This window comes from Hylobates moloch, unplaced genomic scaffold, assembly GCF_009828535.3.
Source record: "Hylobates moloch isolate HMO894 unplaced genomic scaffold, HMol_V3 SCAFFOLD_11, whole genome shotgun sequence".
Taxonomy (NCBI): domain Eukaryota; kingdom Metazoa; phylum Chordata; class Mammalia; order Primates; family Hylobatidae; genus Hylobates; species Hylobates moloch.
The window spans coordinates 90,935,669-90,957,012 of record NW_026652286.1 but is presented as its reverse complement, the minus strand read 5'-3'; the positions used below and the strand labels follow the sequence as shown (position 1 = coordinate 90,957,012).

Here is a 21,344-nt window from a genome sequence, read left to right as displayed (position 1 = left end):
GTGAGGCAGGGAGGGTCTTGGATGGTTGGAAAGGTGCTGAGGAGGAGATGGACTCATTTACAGAACCACCACCCCAAGTAGCACCGCTCAGGTGAAACTCTTTCACTTGGGCCTGTCTGGGAAAAGGCTTACTCGTTCACAGCTCTCCTCAGCCCTCTGACCTGGTTGTCACCCTGGACTCCTCCACCCCTACCCCAAAAGGGAGGCCGAGGGAGTCTGCCTTTCCGAAGAAAACAGGAGGAGAGTTGGAGGAGGGCGAAAAGGCAGAGTCTGAGGGGGATGGCCTAGGTGGGGAAAATGAGAAGCAGGGGTGCAGCGGGAGGGTGAAATGGGGCGCAGGACACAGACCAGGCGCGGACCATCCTGCTCTCTAACCTGGAGCATGGTGATTTCCAAGGGGTCCATGGAGAAATGTGGGGCGGGGTGGTGTGGGGGTGGGGGAAGGGAGTGCGGGGGCAGTTTGCAATTGGAAAGCTCTGTTCGGGGCTTCCTAAAACAAGCGCCGGAGTTGCTGAGCGATGGGGCAGAAGGTGGCGGGAGCGGGTCCCGAGGCTGCACGCGCGCCAAGTCGCACGGCCACGGAGGAGGCGCAGGCTGCAGTGAGCAAGCCCGCACACGCCCACCCGTTGCGGCAGCGTCCGCTGCGGACTTTAGAGCGGTCCCTTGGCGGTCCTGGGAGAGGGAGCCGCTAACCTTCCCGTGTTCCCCCAAGCAAAGCAAAACAGCCTTCTAACAACCGAAAAGCTCCACCTCTACTTCCCCCTGAACTATGCTCCTAATTGGCAGCTCAGCGCATGGGATGATGCGGGTGGCTGCAGGCAGGCCCCGCAGTGCCAGCCGCAGCAGCCCAGCCCCACTGGAGAGGGAGTTGGGGGCACGGCGTGGTCCCGGGTCTCCGGGACCGCGAGGCGGGGCGCGGCAGGCAGGGTGCGCAGCGGGCGGGGGCTCCCTGGCTTCCGCGGCGGCCACCGCCCCTCCTGCGGCTGGAGCGCTTCCAGAGCAGAGGCGCAGCCTCGCTCGCCGCTGCCCTCGCTCCGTCTTCCTCCCTCTCCTGCTCCAGCTCCCCCTCCTCCTTCCCTCCCGCCGCCGCTCCAGCAGCCGGCTCCCAGCAGCGGGCGAGCGCGCCTCCCCCTCCGCTCCCTCCCTCCCCCCCCCTCCTCTCGCTCTCTGCCCGCTAACTTTCCCGAGCCCCGACCGGCGGCGCAGAGCTCCGGAGTAGCTTCGTGGCCGAACGCCGACCTCGGGCGGAGAGCGCGGCTGTGCCCCGTATCCCATCCCCGCGACCCCCGCGCGCTCCGGAGAGAACAGGATTATGCCCGGGGCTGGGGACGGAGGCAAAGCCCCGGCGAGATGGCTGGGCACTGGGCTTTTGGGTAAGGCAGCCCCAGCTTGGTCTCTTCTCTTGCCTCCTCCCACCCCCAGAGAAGGGGACACTCGAGAAGGAAGATGCCTTGGATAGGGTGGGCTTTGGAGTGCCGCACGGAATGAGGATGGTGGCCGCCGGCTTCCTGCCTGGTTCCCCCCTGGTTCATAGGCTGTGCTCCCTGGGGACCGTGTGCGTCCCTTTCTACCCCATCAGCCCGCCAGTCTCAGGATTAGTTTTTTTGCTGTCTCTGGCACCTTCGGCTCCAGGTTTTTGGAGCTGGATCTTGGGGCTGCAGCGCGGGTCTCCAGAGTTCAGAGGTTCAGGAGGCTGGAGGAGGGGGTCCGTGGCTTGAGTGCAGGGGATACCAGGTGGGTTGCACGTGTGACTGTTGGGATGGTGGTTTCCATCCCTGCCCAGAGCCGTTTGCTTGTTTCCCAGGCACCAGGCATGCACCAGTTGGGGGTGGGGGAGTCCCCTTCTTCCTGGACCCTTTTCCTGCTTTGCTCCTCTGCCCTCTACCTCCCTCAGGAGCCACTGCCTTCTCTACAGCAGCACCTGAAACCTGGAAGGGGCTGGAGGGGCTTGCGGGATCATTCAAGGCCCTTTAGGAACAGCCTCGTCTCTTCCTACAAAGAGATTCTGTAGGGAAGACCTGTTTGACCTGCTCCTGGCTCTTCATTTTTGGAGTGAATATGGAGACAGAGGAGACATGTCCAGAGGACACGGAGGAAGAAGCATTATTAATATCTATTAATATGCACATGAGAGTTTTGAGTGTCAAACTCCAAGAGATTAGGGAATGATATTTATTCGTCCAGGATGTAATCTCCTCATAAATCATAGCCAGACTTTAATGTAAGCCGACTCTATCTCCGGCAACGGCATCTCTTCCTGTTTCTATTGGTCAGATTTGGCTTTTGGCAGCTCCCTGCATTGGGTAAGACACACGGTGTAGGTATTTGTGCTGAAAACAGGGAGACAGAAGCCTATGAGGGAAGTGGCTACTGTTTCTGCGAATGTAAACTGTGTGCAGATCTAGCAGGTTGGTGCCTGGTGGTGAAGAGGGGAGAGAGTATTTCTTGTACTTGGGATGTTTATTTACCTCCATACCGCTAGATGGAAGACACCCTTGTTTTCTCCTTACCTTTGGCACAGATTTCATGCTGGTTTCACAGTGACTTTAATGAAGTGGGCCTCAGTGAGGCCTGAGGCTCCTTTTCACAGGGTGGGCACAGTGCCATTCCGTGCTACTTCCCCTCATCCCATCTCAGATCAGCCCAGGTCCCCGTGGTGGCAATGGCAGGGGTAAAGGATCACTGAGGAATTCAAACTCGACAGTCATTAAACTACCCCACTTCACACCTCTGGCTTATCTTCCTGGGTGGTGGGATGCCAGTCCCTTGTTTGTTAGAATACTCATAGAACCAGGCCTCTGTGGGCAACCAAGAGGGCCCTGAAAATGATGTGCGTGTGTGTGTGTGTGTGTGTGTGTGCACATGTGTAAGGGGGATTGTGGGCACAGTCTTGGTACATTTCTCCAGGTGGAAGCCCCACCTTCTCCAAGGACTGTTCAGCTGTATAGACCAGGTAGGGGCTAAGGCCTATTGATGTAGGTTTAGATGAATTTCTGAGCTACCCTTTGGGAGCCCAGGAGAAAGCAGAGTGACTTGTAGGTGGGAGACCTGCAGGCCCCAGGACTGGCCTCATCTGCTCTGTCCCCTGCCCCTCTGGTCTGCAGAGGGACTCCAACCAAAGTCCCTTTGGCCCTTGACCAGGTAACACTGACTGAGCCCTCACAGGGGCATTGGTCTGAGCTTGGGACATAGATGACATCCTTGCTCTCAGTCCAGTGGGGGAGACACAGAGACGACTGGACAGCCAACTGGAGGTGTTCCCTGGGAGCATCAGAGTTGGCAGGGACTTTGTGAAGCAGAGCACAGAACTCTCCTAGGGATGAGGAAGTCATGGTCCAGAGAGGGATGGTGACTTGTCTAGGGGCGCATGGCCAATTGATGGCCAAGTGGGACAGAATCTGAGTTTCCTGGGCTCTGTCACACCACGCTGCTTCCCACTTAAGTCTGGTGAGGGGGAAGGTAAAAAGCAATTGTGCTTAGGGCTGAGGAGTAAATGAGGCTCTGGGGCATGGGCGTGGAAGGATAAAGACTTGAGGGGCCTAGAGCTGCTGTTTTCACAGCTTCGGAGACTGGGTACAGAGCAGTGAACTCCCAGGAGTCCTCTTCCCCTCTCCCCGTATCAAACCCATTCTCATAGACTGAGACCAAAGTGATTTTTGATAACCTAACAAAATGCCCTTTTCTTAAACTGAGAAGCAGTTTCCAAGGCCGTATTATTGCCTTTGAGGTTTATGTGCTTTCCAATCTCTTCCTAAGCATGTAACTGGTAATATCTCTGTCCTGCCCACTCCTTCCTTGTTACCCCATTTACTTAATTGCTGTGATCTGTGTTTAATTATCACTTGTGAGGGTGCTCTGTTGCACAACCCTGTTTCCCCTGGTGTGTATTTATTAAGGGCTTGTTTAATGAGAATGCAGTTAAGGAGAGGGTGCACAGTCCCACTCAGAGGAAGAAAAAGGAAAGAGGGAGCAAGGAGACTGTGGAGAAGAAGAAAGGAAAGGGGAGAAGTGGAGGGAGTTTGAATCTGGAATCCTGGGTTCGAATCTGGAAAACATGCTTAGTTCTCCTTCTGAACCTGCTGGAGGTGCAAGCCTGTGGGGGCACCTGAGAGAGAAGGCTGGAGTCCCAAAGCTCTTATGACTGGCCCCCTTCTGGTGGGATCAGCATGAGAGGGAGACTGGGCACAGCGGACGACCTTGCCCTGCTGCCAGTCCTCAAGGAGGTGTAGGGATCTCTGCGTAAGCCAGGGGTGGGCCGTGCCAACACAACCTGCTCTCTGGCCTGTAAGAGGAGGGACAGGCATGCTGCTGGAACTTGTTTGCAAAGCTGGTTTCATTGAGCATCCCATGCTGTCTCGGGGGCATGCTTTCATACCAGCAAAGCTCCTGGGGATGGGCAGGAAGCAGGTAGGTTGCCTAGGGAGAGGGAGCTGAAATCTTTCCTTTGTCTCTGGGCCCAGGGGCCTTACCCGGCCCAGCCCTGCCTCCCAAAGCCCCCAGAGCCTGCACCCCAGGAGGGGTCCTGTCCTGCTGGCCTCGGCCCACTTTCTGCCCCCCAGCTCTAACTTTGAGCCTTTCTAACTCTCCCTGGGCCAGAGTGTATTAGCTTCCCTATTAAAGTCAGCCGTGTGTCCACTTGCCATGCCAGCAAGCCCTCACAGCTATACTTAGAGTGGGTACCAGCCTGCCCCTCTTTCCCCCCCCATCCTGGGGTGGCTGTGAGTGATCACTGCATGTGGGAAAAGGTGGTGGAATGTTTCCTGCTTCCACATTTGCCTTGGGATATATGGTAGCTGCCATAAGATTCCTGCCGGTGTGAATATTTAATAATATGATTTGCATGTGCTGAATACTTTTCCACTTTAACAAAAGTGATCCTGAGTCAGTCCTCAGACAAAACCCCAGATGGGGATGGCAGGGGGCCAGGACTTCAGAGAAGGCAAAGAAAATGGCTGCTCTGAGAGTGGCTTTTTCGTGAGGAAAAGCAAGGTTTTGGGGTTCAGGATGGAATTCCACGGGATCATGACTGGGAAGAGTTGTTCCTCAATTCCACAATGCCAGAAAGAGGCCCTCCCCACTTCAAACACACACATGTACACTTTAACATTCTAGAATTAAGTTTAGAAAACAGCAAAGCAAGGCTTTCTTTACTCCAGGGAAACGGCCACATGGAAATAAGCCAAGAAGTGGTAGAGGGTGAAAATACAGATCAATGTGGGAATGGCCTGGAGACATTCTTGGCTGACACTGGTTATTCAGGGAAGCTAGGGGTGCCCTGGTTACCTGTGATGAGGGACACCCTTGTCCCCTGCTCCCCTTTCAAATACCACCCTCCTCTCCCTGCAGGGTGCCCAGGCACGGAAGCCCCTCTTGTGTTTTATAATCTCCCGTTTTGGCTTCACACCAAGCTTCAGAAGTAGGAAAGAGGCATCCCTACCCTGGCTTGGGGATATGCACACCGGATGTGGCACCTCTGACTTTCTCAAGGTCAGCTGGCAGAGTGGGGCCTGCCTTGCGCATGCTCACCAGTCCTCTCTGGACTTGGTCATCCTGAAGCAGCCCTCCGGTGGCCTTTGTGGACCAACACCTGCTCCTGGTTCCCCCCTCTCCCCCACAGCAGCCTCATAGGAGACACTGAGTTCAATGGGAGGCAGGCCCCTCGGCTTTCTCGTGCATGACCCTCCCAGACATAACTGGCAGGACTGCATGACTCCCAGCTGGGAGGGCTGTGCACTGAAGAAGCCAGGCTCGCCCACCCTCTCTGATGCTTTCACTCGGGCAGGGCTCTGGACTCTGTGAAACCATTTCTGCTGGTTTTCATTTTCCCCTCCCAGCTACTGAGGAAATGGCAATGCTTCACTCGCAGAGACCTGAGTGTATTGGAGTTAAGTCATCCACATAGGCGCACACAACCCTGGCAGAAATGTGTACAGTGTCATGAGCCAGACCTTAAAGATACAGTGTCTCCTCTCTTCTGGACCCATCTTTTGCTTGTTTTTGCTTCTATTTAAAGCAACCAACAAGATTTCCCTTTTCGCATGCATCTTTTGTGCTCTTGAATATCTCTTTCTGGCTGGGGTTGAGGTGGGGAGATTTGGGCACCGATTTGAGTTCCCCCATCTCCTCCAGGACCCTGATTCCTCGACCGGTATGCTGATGAGGAGGAGCTGCCACACTCCTTGGTGCCCTGAGGGAGGCCATTAGCTATCAGGAAGCCGCCTTGTCTGACAGCTTCCCTGTCCACTCCTCTGCATTCACTTCCTGTTTGTGGGGGCTATGGAGAGTGGGAAGCAGAGTTGGTGTCTCCCACCAGAAGGTTCTAGTGCTGGCCGCAGACTGGAGAGTGAGATCTTGTGTCTGGCTTCTGTCCCTAGACCTCTGGGGCAGATAGGGCGGAGGAGGGCAGAGGTAAACAGAAAGGCAGAAGTTCTATGGAGTGCTAAGCCCTGGTAGCAGTGTTTTTCTTGGAGAGTGTGGTTGGTCGCAGAGCGCTGGAAGGGGGGCTAATATCTGAACGCTGCTTGTGCCACTCACTGGGTGTGTGGCCATGAGCAAGGTAATCTCTTTAAGCCTGTTTCCTCATTTGTTTATTGGGAATAAAAATACTAACTTATAGGATTATGATGAGGGTTAAATGAGACAGTGTATATAAAATAGCTCTCCTATCCTACAGTAACTGCTCAATCTCAAATTCACCATTTACTATGTGGCCCTGGGCAAGTCAACTTAACCTCTCTGAGCCTCAATTTCATCATATATAAAATGGGAACATTATACCTGCCTTTGAGCATTCTAATAAAAGTCAGAGTTAGTATGCACAAATCCTCTCGCACCGTGGTTCTCAAAGTGTGGTCCCTGCGCACAGCATTCCCTGGGAACTTTTTAGACACGTAAAAGCTCAGGCTCCACTCCAGACCTGAATCAGAACTCCAGGGGCTGGGCGGAGCCAGCCGTAACTGTTCTCCAGGGGATTCCGATGCACTCTCAAAGTTTGAAAACCATGGCTCTAGAACAAATCCTGGCTGGCCACAAATCCTAGGAGCTGACCAAAAATGAAGGCTAATTGAAATAACTTCCCAGCACTAATTGGAGCCCTGGTGGGCAGATCTGGGTCTCTTAGGCAAGTTACATAACCTCTCTAGGCTCAGTTGTCTCACCTACAATGTGGACCTATAATAGTACGTGACTCATAGGACACGCCATGAGGATGAAATATGCCTGGCACATAGTAGATGCTCAGTTAATATCAGCTATTACTATCGTTATCGACAGTGGCCGAATCACCATGGGGTTACTGGACCACGGGGTGTGATTTTAGGGCTGGGGGCTATGAGCACTTCACTTTGTCATCAGAAGCTAAGGGCACAGGAAGAAGCTGAGCGAGCAGGGCTGCCTGATCTCCTTGGAGATCCTTTTCTGTCATTTGAAAAGCATTGCTCAGACGCATTATCATCCGGTGGGGGCAAAACAAGAGGTCTATGATGCAGAACAGGGAATTAAGTTAGAAAACAGAGGGCCTTCCTGAGAGTGGAGGTGGAAGGTGCCAGTGTCCTCCAGGGACGAGGTGAGGCAGGCATCCACTTCCGGACACCCTCCCCGCCCCCGCCTCCACCGACCTTGAGGCGAGTGGGGTTTCCTTGAGGCATCTGCAGGACTGGGTGTGTGTGTGGGGGGGGGGGGCGGGGTGGCGGGGAACCAGGCCCCCTTACAAGGACTCCGGAGCGGGAGTTCGGAGGCCGTGAGTGGAGAGGCCTCGTCCCAGCGGAGGGGGCCGCATCAGAGTGCTGGGGCGGAGGTTGGAAGGGTGAGAAGTAAGCCTGGGGGCGCTCGGGGACGAGGGGGCGGAGTGTGGCGAGGAGGCCGGGCTGCCGGGCTCAGGAGGGGACCGCGGGTCCGGCGCCCTTCCCGTCCCGCCCCCGCGCGCGTGCACTCCGGCTGGCCCGGAATCCCTCCCCAGGGTGACTTCTGCCACTGACTTTCCCACCCTGGCTGCGCCAGCGCGCCCCCGCGGGTGCCGGGTGCCAAGCTCCAAGCTCCGCGTCGGTCCCCACCCCCGCAGTGTTCCCCCGCGCCGGGCCGTCTTCCCGCGGTTCCCAGGGTCCCGTTTGGCGGCCAGAGGGCGTCGGACTCGGCTGGCCCAGCGAGGTTCAGCCCGAACGTGTCCTTCTACCTCTCTGCCCCTGGGGACCAGGGAGGAGCCTCCAGGGCGGGGGAACGAGAGGCTACTGGACGGCGGCCCGGGACTGCGGCGGCAGCGTTTCTCTTCTTCACCTTACGGCACCCGGCTCTTCCCCCTCCTCGACCGCCCAGCCCGTCAGTCCTGAAAACCTGGCGAGAGGCGCGCACTGTCCTAGGGGAATTCCCCTGCACACAGAAGGGAGCCCGCCCTGCGCGTCCTGGAGTGGGTGCGGCAGGAGCGCTTCCAGGCACTGCGTCCCCAGGTGAGGGGCGGAGCGGGGGCGCGGCTCGCGGCAGTGGCCCGGCCTTTGTTTCCTTGGGTTGGGGTGACCCCTGGTGGTCATCCAGAGCGCAACAAGGGCTACTCCCTGGTCCAGAATTCAGTCCTTTCCAGGGGAGAAATAGAGAATGATGGAAGGTGGCCCAGGCAGTGTTGATTGGAGTAGAGAGCCATCCTCCCGAAGTTGGCACTGAGGGTGATAGAGACCTACCTGCCCGGCCAAGCCACTCCGCCCCGCCCAAGCATCCCCTTGCAGAGCTCCAGGCTGTTTTAGTGGGGTTTTATTAAGGGAGGCGGTGCTCCTTACACAGGCCTCTTCCTGCTCCCCGTAACCCTGTCGCTGGAGGTGTCTGTGGGGAAGGCCACCAACATCTACGCTGTCAATGGCACGGAGATCCTGCTGCCCTGCACCTTCTCCAGCTGCTTTGGCTTCGAGGACCTCCACTTCCGGTGGACCTACAACAGCAGTGACGCATTCAAGATTGTAAGTATTTGGAGGAAGGACAGTACAGTCCAGCCTCCCTCACCCATGCCTCGCCTCCCAGGCTCTGGTCCCTTCTGGACTGAGACCCACTGCGATGGTCCCCAGAATCTACCTTTTGCCACCCTTTCTCCCAGTATTCTTTTCAGAGCCTGCAAGGAAGGATGTAACTGGGAGAGATGCTTAGATCGTGTTGCCAGAATTCGGGGACTGTTGGAATTCTTGGCTAGAGTCCTCTGTCTGGTCTTAAGAAACACCCGAAGCTTGGATTGCTTGTCTAAAAATCAATAGTTTAGTCTAACAAACAGGAGAGAGAAAGGCCTTGGAAAGCTTGGAGAGAGGGAATGAGAAGAGTCTGAATGAGGGAAGGGCTGAGAAGCTGGACTGGCAGGGAAAGGAGAGAGGAGGAGAGGGAGAGCTGCAGGAGCATTGGCGCGGCTGCGGTGGGGGTGGGAGTGAACTCACTAGATTGTACTCACTCTACAGTCTAGTGGGGGATCCTGAGACTTTCACAGGGAAGCCACAAGAGACCAACTCTGGTTATAATTAAATGCTGACCTCAGAGGGTGCTGACGGGCAGAGCTGTGGGATTGATCCAGGTCTTGATAGGGGGCCAAAATTCAGTTGGGCAGGTGACATGGTGTCAGCAAAGGATGGGTGGGAGTTGACAGAGGGAGATGAGTGCGGTGTTTGCAGGAGTCATTACGTAAAAGGCTTTTATGAAGAGAGCAGTAAGAGCTGTGCTGCATTCCAGGGAGACCTTAATAAAAGGAAATGGGTTTAGCCTGAAACAAGTAAAATTCAGGTTAGACAGGCAGAGCTATTTACGCTGGAAGAGGAAACCACGGGGGAAGGAGCAGGGTGTGACTGCAGGCTCTTCCTGGTCCTGGACAGAGGAAGCACCCAAGGAGTGGGCTGGTGCGATGTCATGACCCTTGAGGACCCTGATTCTTTCTTGGCTACTTTCTCACCCCAACCCCCTTCCTCCACCAGCTCATAGAGGGGACTGTGAAGAATGAGAAGTCTGACCCCAAGGTGACGTTGAAAGACGATGACCGCATCGCTCTGGTAGGCTCTACTAAGGAGAAGATGAACAACATTTCCATTGTGCTGAGGGACCTGGAGTTCAGCGACACGGGCAAATACACCTGCCATGTGAAGAACCCCAAGGAGAATAATCTCCAGCACCACGCCACCATCTTCCTCCAAGTCGTTGATAGACGTATGCAGTAGGGGCTGGCACAGGGCAGTGGAGTGGGAAGGACTTGGGAGGCACCCAACCCAGCATCACAGTGAAATGGCAAAATGGACAGTGTTGGTGTTTTCTTTTGCTTTACACTTTCCAGAGCTGCTGGAGTTACATCTAAAAGCTAGAAGAGCTCAGCTTGAACACTTATTCTGCTACCAAATCGCTTATGAAATACTCTTAGCCTCTCTAAGCCTCGTTTTCTTCATCTGTAAAATGGGAATATGGCTTCATTTTCCTAGAGTTGTGGTTAGAGAAGCTACCTGGGAGTGTTTTGTGGCTAGTAAGGTTTTCTCCGTGTATACTGATTATTAATACCACGGGGTATTCCATTAGCAAAAATTGATTGAATGTCAGACACTGGACTGAAAAGTGCTATGAGTGATACATTACATTCTTCCTTGAGGAATTCACAGTACAAGGTAGGACAGAAGACAAATAAATAGCTAGAATGGGCAGAACATGATGCATACATCTGCCAGTAGAGGCGAAAACAACAGAGATGGAGTAAGACATGGCCCTTGTCCCCTGGGGGCTTACATCCTACCTAGGATTCCAGTCTGACACAGGAGGACCAATCATACAAGGAGGGTGCATATGACAAGGAGCCAGGTGGTCCCTGACCGGACCTGGTATGGTTAGAGAAGGAGGATATGATAACCAGGGCTGGAGAAGTGAGGTGCGGCCCCACAGGGGGGAGGAGCCTGGAAGACTAGGGAAGCGCAGAAGCAGAGAGAAAAAGGGAAGGGGGCTTGCTCAAGGATCCTGACTCTGCTGCGTTTCGTGTGTACCGGGGGTTTGCTGCTCTCCTGGATGACACTGAGTCCCTGGAGAGGGAGACACCCGTGAGTTCAATCTTGAGTGTGCAAGGACGGAGCCAGAGGTTATCCAATCAGCTTTTCTGAGCCTAGAGTTGTAGGTCTGCCTATGGTGTCACCTCTTCCTTTCCGTCTGGGCTCCTGTCACCCGGCTTGTGCTCAGCCTTTTCAGAAGGAAGAGAACCCGCATTTGTGGAGCATTTCTGGGTGCCAGGTCCCGAGTTAGGTGCTGTCATTGACTTTAGCTCCTTTGCTCCTCACCAGCTCCCTTGAGGTGGATCGTCTCTCCATCTGTATGGATTCATTCATCCATCTGTTCAACAAATATTTACTGAGCACTTTGTATGGGGCAGACGTTATTCTAGGTTCCGAGGATGTGATACGAACAAGATAGACAAATTCCTGCCTTTATGGAGATTACCTTCCTCCTCTTCTGTGTATGAAGATACACAATAGAAAATAAAGAAGAAAAATGATATTGTAGAGGAGAACATGGCTAGTGTTAAGAAGAAAAAATAAAGCAGGAAAGAAAGATGGGGTGCCAGCAGGGTGAATAGAGAAGGGCTCTCTGGAAAAGGCGATAGAGTGGGGATATTTGAAGGAGGTGAGAGAGGAGCCATGAGGGCGTCTTTGGGAAGATAGGGAGGGAACAGTGAGTGCAAAGGCCTTGAGGCAGATGCGTGAAGAATCACAGCAGGCTAGTGCTGGAGCAGGGCAAGGAGTGAGAGATGAGTCAGATCAAGCCAGATTGTGTAACCACCCTACTGGAAGGGTGAATGAGGTGAGAGCCCCTGGGAGCAGAGGAGTTAAGGCCTAAACAGGTTCACTCAGGCCCCTATGCCAAGAATAGATGATAGAGGGAGGAGATCAGTTAGGAAGCAATTGCAGACATCCATGCAAGAGGTGGCTTGGGCCAGGGCCAGGGAGATTGTGAGCCATTAGATTCTGGAATTTTTTAAAGTTAGAGCTGTCAGGATTCTCAGGTAGCTTGGATAAAGCATTTGAATAAAAGGCACCAAAGAAGACTCCAAGGATTGTGGTTACAGCAATTGGGAGGATAAAGTTGTTCTCGGTGGAGAGGAGGAAGACTGTGGGTAGAGCAGGTCCGGGAAGCAGTCAGGAGTTCAGTTTTCAGATGAAGAAACCGAGGCTAGAAGGGTTCAATGACCTGCCCAACATCGCCAGCTAGTTAGTGACAGTTAAATCCCATACTTAAAATTCAGACTATCTGACTCCAAAGTCTTCTCACCGTCTAAGAGGTATCATAGGGAGGTTCTTAATTTTTTCTATGTGAGCAAAGGAGGTCTAGAAAGAGGCAATGAAATTTTCACCTGGCAATTTGGGGATCAAGTCACCACTCAAACTTGAGTGTTCTGGGCTCCAATTCTGATTTATTCCAGAGCTTGTGTGAGTGCATCTGTGGGAGGGCATGTGCAGGGCAGGGGAGAGGGCCCCTTGTGTGAGCCCCAGCCTGATAGATGCCATGCTCTGCCTCTCCAGCTTCCCGCTGCAGGCCTGGGGAGGGCTGGGGGTCTGGGAGTAGATGTGCCCCAGATGCCAGGGGGTGGAGGCTACATGGCCCTTGCACTGCCACGGTGCTCAACTCCAGGTTGACTCCTGCTCCCTTTGTGCCTTCCCTTTCCTCCCTACTCGGGCCACACAGTGGAAGAAGTGGACAACACAGTGACACTCATCATCCTGGCTGTCGTGGGCGGGGTCATTGGGCTCCTCATCCTCATCCTGCTGATCAAGAAACTCATCATCTTCATCCTGAAGAAGACACGGGAGAAGAAGTGAGTTGATCTGGAGCACGCTCCTGTCCTCCCAGCAACCCACCACCCTCTCATCTACCCCCACCAGCTTTCAGCCTTCCACCTGCCTCCTCGTTCCCCTCATTCCCATTCCTACTGCTCTGTGTTCTATCCCTGCCACCCCGTCCCCAACTCTCAGCCCCTTCCTCATCGCTTTCCCCCCTCCCCATCCTCCCAATATGTATTGAATACGTTCATTGAATACACAAACGCCAGCCACCTGCTCTTCCTCATCCCACTGTCTTCCTTCTCGTCCCATTAGCCTCTCTTTCCATTTGTACCACCCAACCGAGAGCCTTACCAAAGGACTTAAGAAGCCTTTGAAAAAACAGAGAAAATGTAAGATTCCGTGTACAGAGACTCTAAAATGGGAAGACCCTTCTAGGGAGATGGGAGCGAAATTCTTCTGTTAGGAATTTCTGAAAATTCAGATGGAGGTGATATTTAAAAAGTTTGAAAAGGCAGATATGGCCTCCCAGGGAGCCCTAGGATAAGTTCAGGTATAAAAATAGACATCTATAAGGGGAAGGGGAGGGAAGATGGGGGAGGTACGGAGGGTGCAACCCTCAGGCCCAGAGTTTTTGGAACAGTATCAGACAGGCTCCAGAGCGGCATGTGGAGAACCTTGCAAAACTAGAGCAGGGAAAAGGCATTTGAAAGTTGTGTTCTGAGCAAGACAGATGTGAAGAGATGGCTTCCCATTGGAACAGAGAGGGTGATGGTAACCACGAGATGCAAAGAGAAGGGAGAACTGCTCTGCTTCTGTTTGCTGAAACATTCTGCTCTGCTGAGAAGAGGGAATGCTGCTCTGCTGAGAAGAGGGAATTCCACTAGAAAGGGCAGAACTTACTCTGCAAAGAGGGGATGGAAGTTAGAGGTAGGGAGAGGACGTACAGGTAGCAGCGTCGGGGCTGGGGAGCAGGGGAGGACCCCAGAACTGGGTCGTCGATGAAGAGCTCAAGGGTTGTCTTCCTGCCTTGTGGCCAGAGGCTGTGAGGGTTTTGGTGATCTTGAGAGAGGCTAGAAGTGTGGAGCTTGATTAGGTTCTGTTTTTCATAACCAGTCTTATTATCGATGGATGGAGAACAAATTTGTCAATATATGGTTTAAAAGCACTTAGAAAAGACAACAGTGGTCCTTCAGAGCCACAGTGGGTTTATCAAAGACAAGACATGCTAAGCTTTGATGTGCGTGCCTGAAGTCCCAGCTACCTGGGGGGCTGAGGCAAGAGGATGCCTTGAGCCCAGGAGTTTGAGTCCAGCCTGGGCAACTTAGCAAGACCTCATCTCTTAAAAAAAAAAGGAATGCTAGATGTCTTCTTGATAGGGCACTGGCAGAACAGGAGATTGCTCTGGAAAATACCACTTCCTGTCACTCATGAAATGCCTAACATATGTTAGGAATTCCACCAGGCAATTTTATACACTACCCGTAATTATTATTTTACAATTGAGCAAAGTGAGGCTGAGAGTAGTGAAGTGACTTGCTCAAGGTTACACAGCTAGTAAGTGATAGAGCTGGGATTTGAACTCTGACTAATTTGGCTTCAAAGCTTAAACCATTGCCAGGATGTCCTACTGACTCATTGGCCATATCTAGAGTTCCTTCATTTATCTGTTCATTTTGTGGCTGTTTTTGAGGCACTGTGTGCAAGGCACTGTGCCAGATGCTGTAGGAAATTATGGAAGGAATGAGATTCTGCCTTGAACTAAAGAAGACAAGATACAAATAAATGTGTATACAAATAAATGTAATACAAGGTAGAGGGGATCAGTGCCAGCAATGTTTGATACAATGCTGCTGTGGGGGTTCAGGACAGGGTGAAATTCTGGGCAAGGATTTCTGGCTGAATGGGTGTTTGTGGCAGGCCTTGCAAGATGAATATAACTTAAGCCCTGGGGAGAGTGAAAGGAAGATTCTTCCAGATGGAGGCACCACTGAGAGCCAAGGCAGAGAGTCTGGGAAGTGGGCTTGTGTCTGGAGAACAAGGTTTTTGTTTGTTGAGAGAGCCGGGTATGGTGAGGTGGGCGGGGAGGAGAAAAAAAGCCTGCAGAGGGTGTTGGGGACCTGGGAGTCCAGGCTGTGATTGACTTCTGACTCAGGGGAGCTGGCAAGGGCTTGCTGGGCCCTGGCACGATCAGAGAGCACAGTAAAAAGGATCTGGCCATGGTGGGCGGAGGGATTGGGTGGGAGAGCCTCGGGGCAGGGGATAGGCTGTAGGGAAGCCTGAGGGAGTCCTTGGAGTGGCAGGGAATGCCCGCATTACAGCAGAGACAGTGGCTTCTCAAGAACAGGGAGGTACTGGACAGCATCTCACCATTGATTTTGAAACGTGGGTGCTGTTTCCTCTGTCTGGAATTTACCCTCTCTCTTTTCCTGCTCATCTTTCTTGGTTTCAAAGAAGCTTGGAAGTTTAAGGTATACTTCCAAAACGCCTTCCCTGACTCCTAGGAGGAGGCTTCCTAGGTTGGGTCCCTCCTTCCTACATCCCTCATCCTGTTATTTGCCACAGTGTGTCACAATCACTTGTTTAATGTCACATCCCCTAGGAGAGTGCACGTTTCCGACACAGTGCCTGGTACCCAGTAGGTTCTCAGTGGAGAATTATGGACTGCATGGAATACAGTTAGGTGGGTCGTAATTGGCTGGGTTAACTATACCTTAGGTATAGAGACAGACAGAGAGAGAGAGAGAGAGATGGGTCCATCCAAATACAGGTCTTTAGTGTATTCCACAGGGCTCTGCCTGTTCATTGTTATTATTAACATTTGAAGTACACTAGGGGTGTCATATTTATCAAACTTCCAGAAGCCTAGTGACTATGTTGGAAAAAAAAAAAAGGGATCTAGGAAGATCTTGATAGGCTGGAGTTAGGAACTAGATGTCGCAAGATGAAATTAATGAGGACAAAATATTCAGTCCTTCTCAAAGGCCTCAAACCCAGCTGCCCAAGCCCAGGGTGAGGATAGGATGTAGTTTAGTTGTGGCAGCTGTGAAAGACTTGGCCATTTTCATGAGCAGAAAGCTCAGAGGGATGCAGATGCTCCCTGGGGAGCTCTGTGTGCCCAGCCTGGGCACTGCTGTGGAGGAGGGACACACTGCCCAGGTGTCAGGGAGGAGGGACACACTGAAGTCAGAGCATGTCCAGCTCAGGGCGGTCAGGGTGGAACGGCTCCCGGGAGGTGTCTTCCCATCTGACCATCTCTCCTTCCTGCTGTCTTCTGCTCCATCCCACCAAACTCTGCCCAGACCTGTCACCCTTGAAGCCAAACCCACTGCCTGCTCTGCCCCTTCCATGGACTCTGTTCTTCTCTTAATACCTCTGGTCACAGAGAGCTCAGGGAGGAAGGACTGGGGGACCCTGGGGAGAGGGACTCTGTGTCCTCAGCATACTCCTTGCTGGCCTGGACCCCTCCCCCTGGCGTGGCACAGCCTGGGAACTGACCCCTGGGAACAGCACCTGGTGCCCTTTGCTTTCTGCCATGTTGAGACAACTAGGTGACAGCTAAGCTTTATTGAGAATCTTCTTTTTTTTTTTTTTTTTGAGACAGAGTCTCGCTCTGTTGCCCAGGCTGGAGTGCAGTGGCACGATCTCGGCTCACCGCAACCTCCGCCTCCCAGGTTCAAGCGATTCTCCTGCCTCAGCCTCCCTTGTAGCTGGGACTATAGGCACGCGCCACCATACCTGGCTAATTTTTTTTTTTTTTTTTTTTGAGACGGAGTCTTTCTCTGTCCCCCAGGCTGGAGTGCAGTGGCGCGATCTCGGCTCACCGCAACCTCCACCTCCTGGGTTCACCCCATTCTCCTGCCTCAGCCTCCCTAGTAGCTGGGAATACAGGCGCCTGCCAACACGCCCGGCTAATTTTTTGTGTTTTTAGTAGAGACGGGGTTTCACCGTGTTAGCCAGGATGGTCTCAATCTCCTGACCTCGTGATCCGCCCGCCTCAGCCTCCCAAAGTGCTGGGATTACAGGCTTGAGCCACCGCGCCCGGCTGCCTGGCTAATTTTTGTATTTTTAGTAGAGACGGGGTTTTGCCATGTTGGCCAGGCTGGTCTTGAACTCCTAACCTCAAGTGATCCACCTGCCTTGGCCTCCCAAAGTGCTGGGATTACAGGCGTGAGCCACTGTGCCTGGCCAGTTGAGAACTTTCTACATGCCAGGCACTCTTCTAAGTGCTCATTTCTCCTTCCAGCAACCCCACGCAGAAGGTGTCATCCATACATCTCTTTCACAAATGAGGGAACTGAGGTACAGAGAGGTTAGGTGACATGGCCTCTGGCTACCTTAGCTCTGTAGAAGGCCAGGGAGAGGCACAGGGCTGGGTGCAGGGCCCACAGCTCCTGCCACAATTCTCCCCCTACTCTTGCTCCTCTCCTCACCACTGTCCCTTCTCTCTCCCTCTCCAGGAAGGAGTGTCTCGTGAGCTCCTCGGGGAACGACAACACGGAGAACGGCTTGCCTGGCTCCAAGGCAGAGGAGAAACCACCTTCAAAAGTGTGAGCCCTGCTTCGGGCTGAGCAGCTGCAGGGAGCCCCCTTTCTGATGATGAAACTGATGCTTGAGCCCCATCCGTAGAACCCATGTGCCTGAGACATCTGCTGCTTGGCTCAAACTGTAGTCTTTCCGGGCACAAGAAACCAGAGTCCTGCCCAGCCTGCCCATCTGCTTCCCAGTCAGGGCTCCCCAGGGACAAGGGATGGCCAGGGGAGGGGGTCTGTGGAAGATTCAGGAGAAAGAAAGGAGAGGCTAGGGTGGTGTGGAGGGGCTGGTCCCCTGACACCTGGGCAGATGGGGTCTCCTTCGGTCTCCCTACCCTGCACAATCAGGGCCTTAGTTTTCCTCCATACTTCTCTTCACAGGAGACTGGGAGGATCCGTGAGGGTTGTCCTAAGAGCTGCGCCCTGGAGATGGGGTGTAGGAAGAGGTGGCTTCCTTTGGAGATGGGAGTGGGCTGGAGGCCTCTGGAGAAGACCTGGGGTGGAGGCTGATGGGGGCAGGCCCACAGTGAGAGGCTGCCTCGGCTTCATAGGATGCCAGATCCCCCACAGTCTTCCAAGTAGGGAACTTCCTTTCCCCTGTCCCGGGACCCTATCTGCCTATCCCCTCCCCTGCTCAGAGTTTTTAAGCCCTCCCAACCAGGGCTGGCCGCCTTGGTCTTGGGGGGTCATGGCCACCTAGCCTGCTCCTCTGCTCTCTGGGTTACTGAAGGGCTCAGGAAGGGGCTCCTCGAGCCTTCCTGGAGCACCCGAGTGCTCCCTATGCCTTTCCAAGCATTTCTACTTGGGGAATTGGGCCGCAGAGGTAGTGAGCCAGTGTCCTGGGCCTCTGGGATGCCCGCCCCATCGCTGCCAATGCTGGCAGCCCCTCCCCTGGCATGGCAAGACCATCGCCACTCTGGGCACTCCTGAGCCCAGCTCTTCCCTGCTCCTCCCCCTCCTACCTGAGAGGCTGCACCCTCCAACCTCCCATTGGCTCGCTCCTCCGTGCCCTCCATCACGCCCTGCCCCCAGGGTTGTTCATTTCCCAGCCCTGGGTCAAGGGCCTGCCTTTGCCTCAGGGACTCTCTTTCTTTGGATGAGGGGGTCCTTGGGTTTCCCAGCTGCTTCTTGCTCAGCTGGGCCACCCCCTCCCACCCTGGAGTTGGGGAGGAGCAGGGAGTGGGTGCCCACAGTTTTCCTTTGCTTCTCCCAGAGCTGGTTTGCACAGCCCTTGTGTGTGGGGCTAGACTGTGCCTTAGTCCTGAGTCCTAGCCCTTAACCCCATCCTCTCTAGCCGGTATGTCCGGACATAACAGCAGAGTCTGGCGTGGTGCTGGTGAGGGTTCTCCAGCTCTCCCCTCCCCAAGGTCATAGAGGGAGCCATGAGGCTGGAATTGGCCAGTGACTGAATCTTGGAGACACCGGCCAGGTGCTCCTATTGGGGTTTCTAGCCTGTCCTAGGGGGAGGTGGTGATGTTGGGAGTGAGATCTCCTGATGCAGCCCATTGCGTGAGTCCCTGTGGGGCAGAATTGGTGAGGCCAGGGATGGCAGGGAAAAGTGGTAACAGGCCTCTCGGCCCATCTACTTCCAATCCCTCTCTCCCTTACTGATTTTTTGATGCCCTGTCTTCTGGGCCCCTAGAAGGGATGAGAGAGGAGTAGCCCTCTTTTTCAGAGAGTTTGGGGTCTACCTCAGAGCTCTCCCTGTCAAAAAGCAGCTGCAAGCCTCGTGAGGGTGGAGGTGGGGGAGACTGGGGACCAGTAGCACCTGCAGGGTGCCCGTGGCTGTGGCCAGTGTCCCTTAGCCAACCTGCTGGGCTCACCAGTTCCCCATCTGATCTGCCTGTGCGCCTCCCATTCTTCTCTACCTAGAACCTGTCATGGGCTGGGGTTCAGATTTTCCTAGCTTTGGGAGCAGACAGACCAGAGCCACCAGCCATTCAGAAAACTTCTTACAGCTGCCTTCATGCAAAACTGCTTTCTTCTTCCTTCTCAATGGTGACATTTGAAGAGGTGGAGCACCTTGGGGCTTCTCTTCCTGTCTTAAGAGAAAGCCAAGGCATGTAGAGTAGGGAGAAGAAGGGCACCATCCTCTCTTTCCTCCCTTGGGTCTACTGCTGATTTCTAGATGGATCATGCAGCTTCTCTGGGCTCAACTCTTTCCATCTACCAAATGGATGTAATAATACTTACCTACCTCACAGGACTGTTGTGAGGCGTGGTGAGTTTTGTCTAAAAACATCTTTTTGGCTTGGAAAGGGATCTGGGAAGCCAGGTATTAATTGCAGGGATAGTTCCAAGTCTGTCCTGTCTTCATCTCTATGTCCCATCTCTAAACCCCCCCCCACCACACACACACACGCTCTCTCTCTTTCTTTCCATCCCACCCCCTTGGAATTATTTAGTCTTTGCAATATTAGAAACCTTGACTCTGATACTTAAAGCTTCTTGTCCATGGCTCTTTTTTGATGGTTTTCAATAGATGTGATTGAGATTGTAGAGGGGGCATTTTTGGTTGCCCCCATGCCTGGGGGCACTACTAAGAATGTTAAATTTAGCCCCCACAACAAAGAATCATCCTGTCTCATGTCAACATTATACCTATGGAGAAACACTGGCATGGATTTGCACTAGGATGTATATGGGCAAAGCTATCTTCCCCAAGTGGAACCTCAGTGCATGCAAATCTCTGATGGTGGCTTCCAGGGCTTGTGGGCTAGAGAGAGCCACTTACAAAGTCGATCTTGAGAGACCTGGGCGCATGCAGCTGCGCTGAGTGATGGCAGCAAGACTAAAGATGAAGTTCCGAGCTCCTCATCGACTACAAAATATGAAATCAGCATTCCAGGTTCTGGGCTTCTCCCCATGTCGGAACTGAACAGAAGGCAGCCCGAATAAACCCCTGATGTTAGAGAGGCCTGGGGAGAGCAGCCGATGGGGCTCAGACTACATATAGCAGGCCGATCAGAGCTCTTGTGGAGTGAGGGCATGAGAGCACGCTTTGAGATGGCAGGAGGTGGGGTGTGCTTGTGTGGAGTGTGCGTGTGGAAATGCATGCGTGTACAGGCAGTGTGGGTACTTGGCGGCGTGACTGTGGAGTGGGTGGGCTCTGCATGGAAGGGGTGATGCATGATGGGCAGATGCTGAACATTTCAGGAGCCGTCTTTCTTGGGCTGAGCTGTGCCTGTTGAGGCATCTGGAGACTGAGAAAGAATTAAAGGCAGAGAAGACCAACCGTGCTCCTGCATTCCGTCACTCCATGACTTCATCTCACTGTTACAGACAGCTGCCATCAGAGGGCTGGCGGTAGGGAGTTCCAGGAGCAGGGACTTCTCGGGAAAAATCCTATAGCTTGCTTTACTTTACTTTGTCCCAGGTTGGAGTCCCTACCCTCCCACCTCCCACCTGATATGCAGTGCTTTTGACTATCTTATGCATGGTTTATTCCTCTGGCTTGGATGACAACAATACCCATAGTCAATTTTCCTATGTAACTATAGATCAAATGATGCAGCGACAGGCCTTGGGAGGCCTCAGGTGTGCGAGTGCCTCTGGGAGGCACAGATGCACACACACCCAGCACTGACTCGTGTTCAAGCACAAAACGGATATAATCAGTCTGGCCTCTACAACAAGTTTTGCATTGTAGAGTTGTATTTAGCTTTGCCTTGGATGAAATAAAAATTATCTTTAATAATTTGGGATTTGGGGACTTCCATTTTTGACTGGTTGGGAGTTGGGTTCCAGTTTTATTTCTTGCCAGCTGTGCTTAGGACAAGTTTCTTTACCTTCTCTGAGCCTCAATCTGTTTGTGTCTAAAATGTTACCTGCCTAGGTGAAATAACACAGGCAAACTGCCTAAGAATGTCTGGCACATTCACAGGTGTTTGGGTCATTTCCATTCCCATACCTTCTCTGGAGAAGTTGGCAACGTGGCTCTTTAATACTGAAATCATTGCCAGGGCCTTCCCGGTATGGATGACCTTGGTCATGACCCTGGCACCACAAATGTCACAACAGCTCCTCCCCCAGGCTCGCTCTCTCCTTCCCT

General features: G+C 53.4%; 1 protein-coding gene across 4 annotated transcripts; it reads left to right on the top strand.

Annotated features, from left to right (window-relative positions):
- Window positions 1–1,088: 1,088 nt before the first annotated feature.
- Window positions 1,089–20,997, top strand: SCN4B (sodium voltage-gated channel beta subunit 4). 4 transcript variants are annotated; one of them, XM_032167556.2, is made up of 5 exons: window positions 1,089–1,373; window positions 8,770–8,942; window positions 9,933–10,161; window positions 12,667–12,796; window positions 17,222–20,997. In XM_032167556.2, the coding sequence occupies exons 1-5, from the start codon at window positions 1,313–1,315 to the stop codon at window positions 17,313–17,315; spliced, it is 687 nt and encodes a 228-aa protein (XP_032023447.1). In that variant the 5' UTR covers window positions 1,089–1,312; the 3' UTR covers window positions 17,316–20,997. The 4 variants fall into 4 exon arrangements, with proteins under 4 accessions (XP_032023447.1, XP_032023449.1, XP_032023450.1 ...); XM_032167557.2 differs by lacking the exon at window positions 1,089–1,373 and adding an exon at window positions 8,108–8,441; XM_032167558.2 differs by lacking the exon at window positions 17,222–20,997 and having other exon boundaries at window positions 9,933–10,007; window positions 12,667–12,721.
- Window positions 20,998–21,344: the final 347 nt, after the last annotated feature.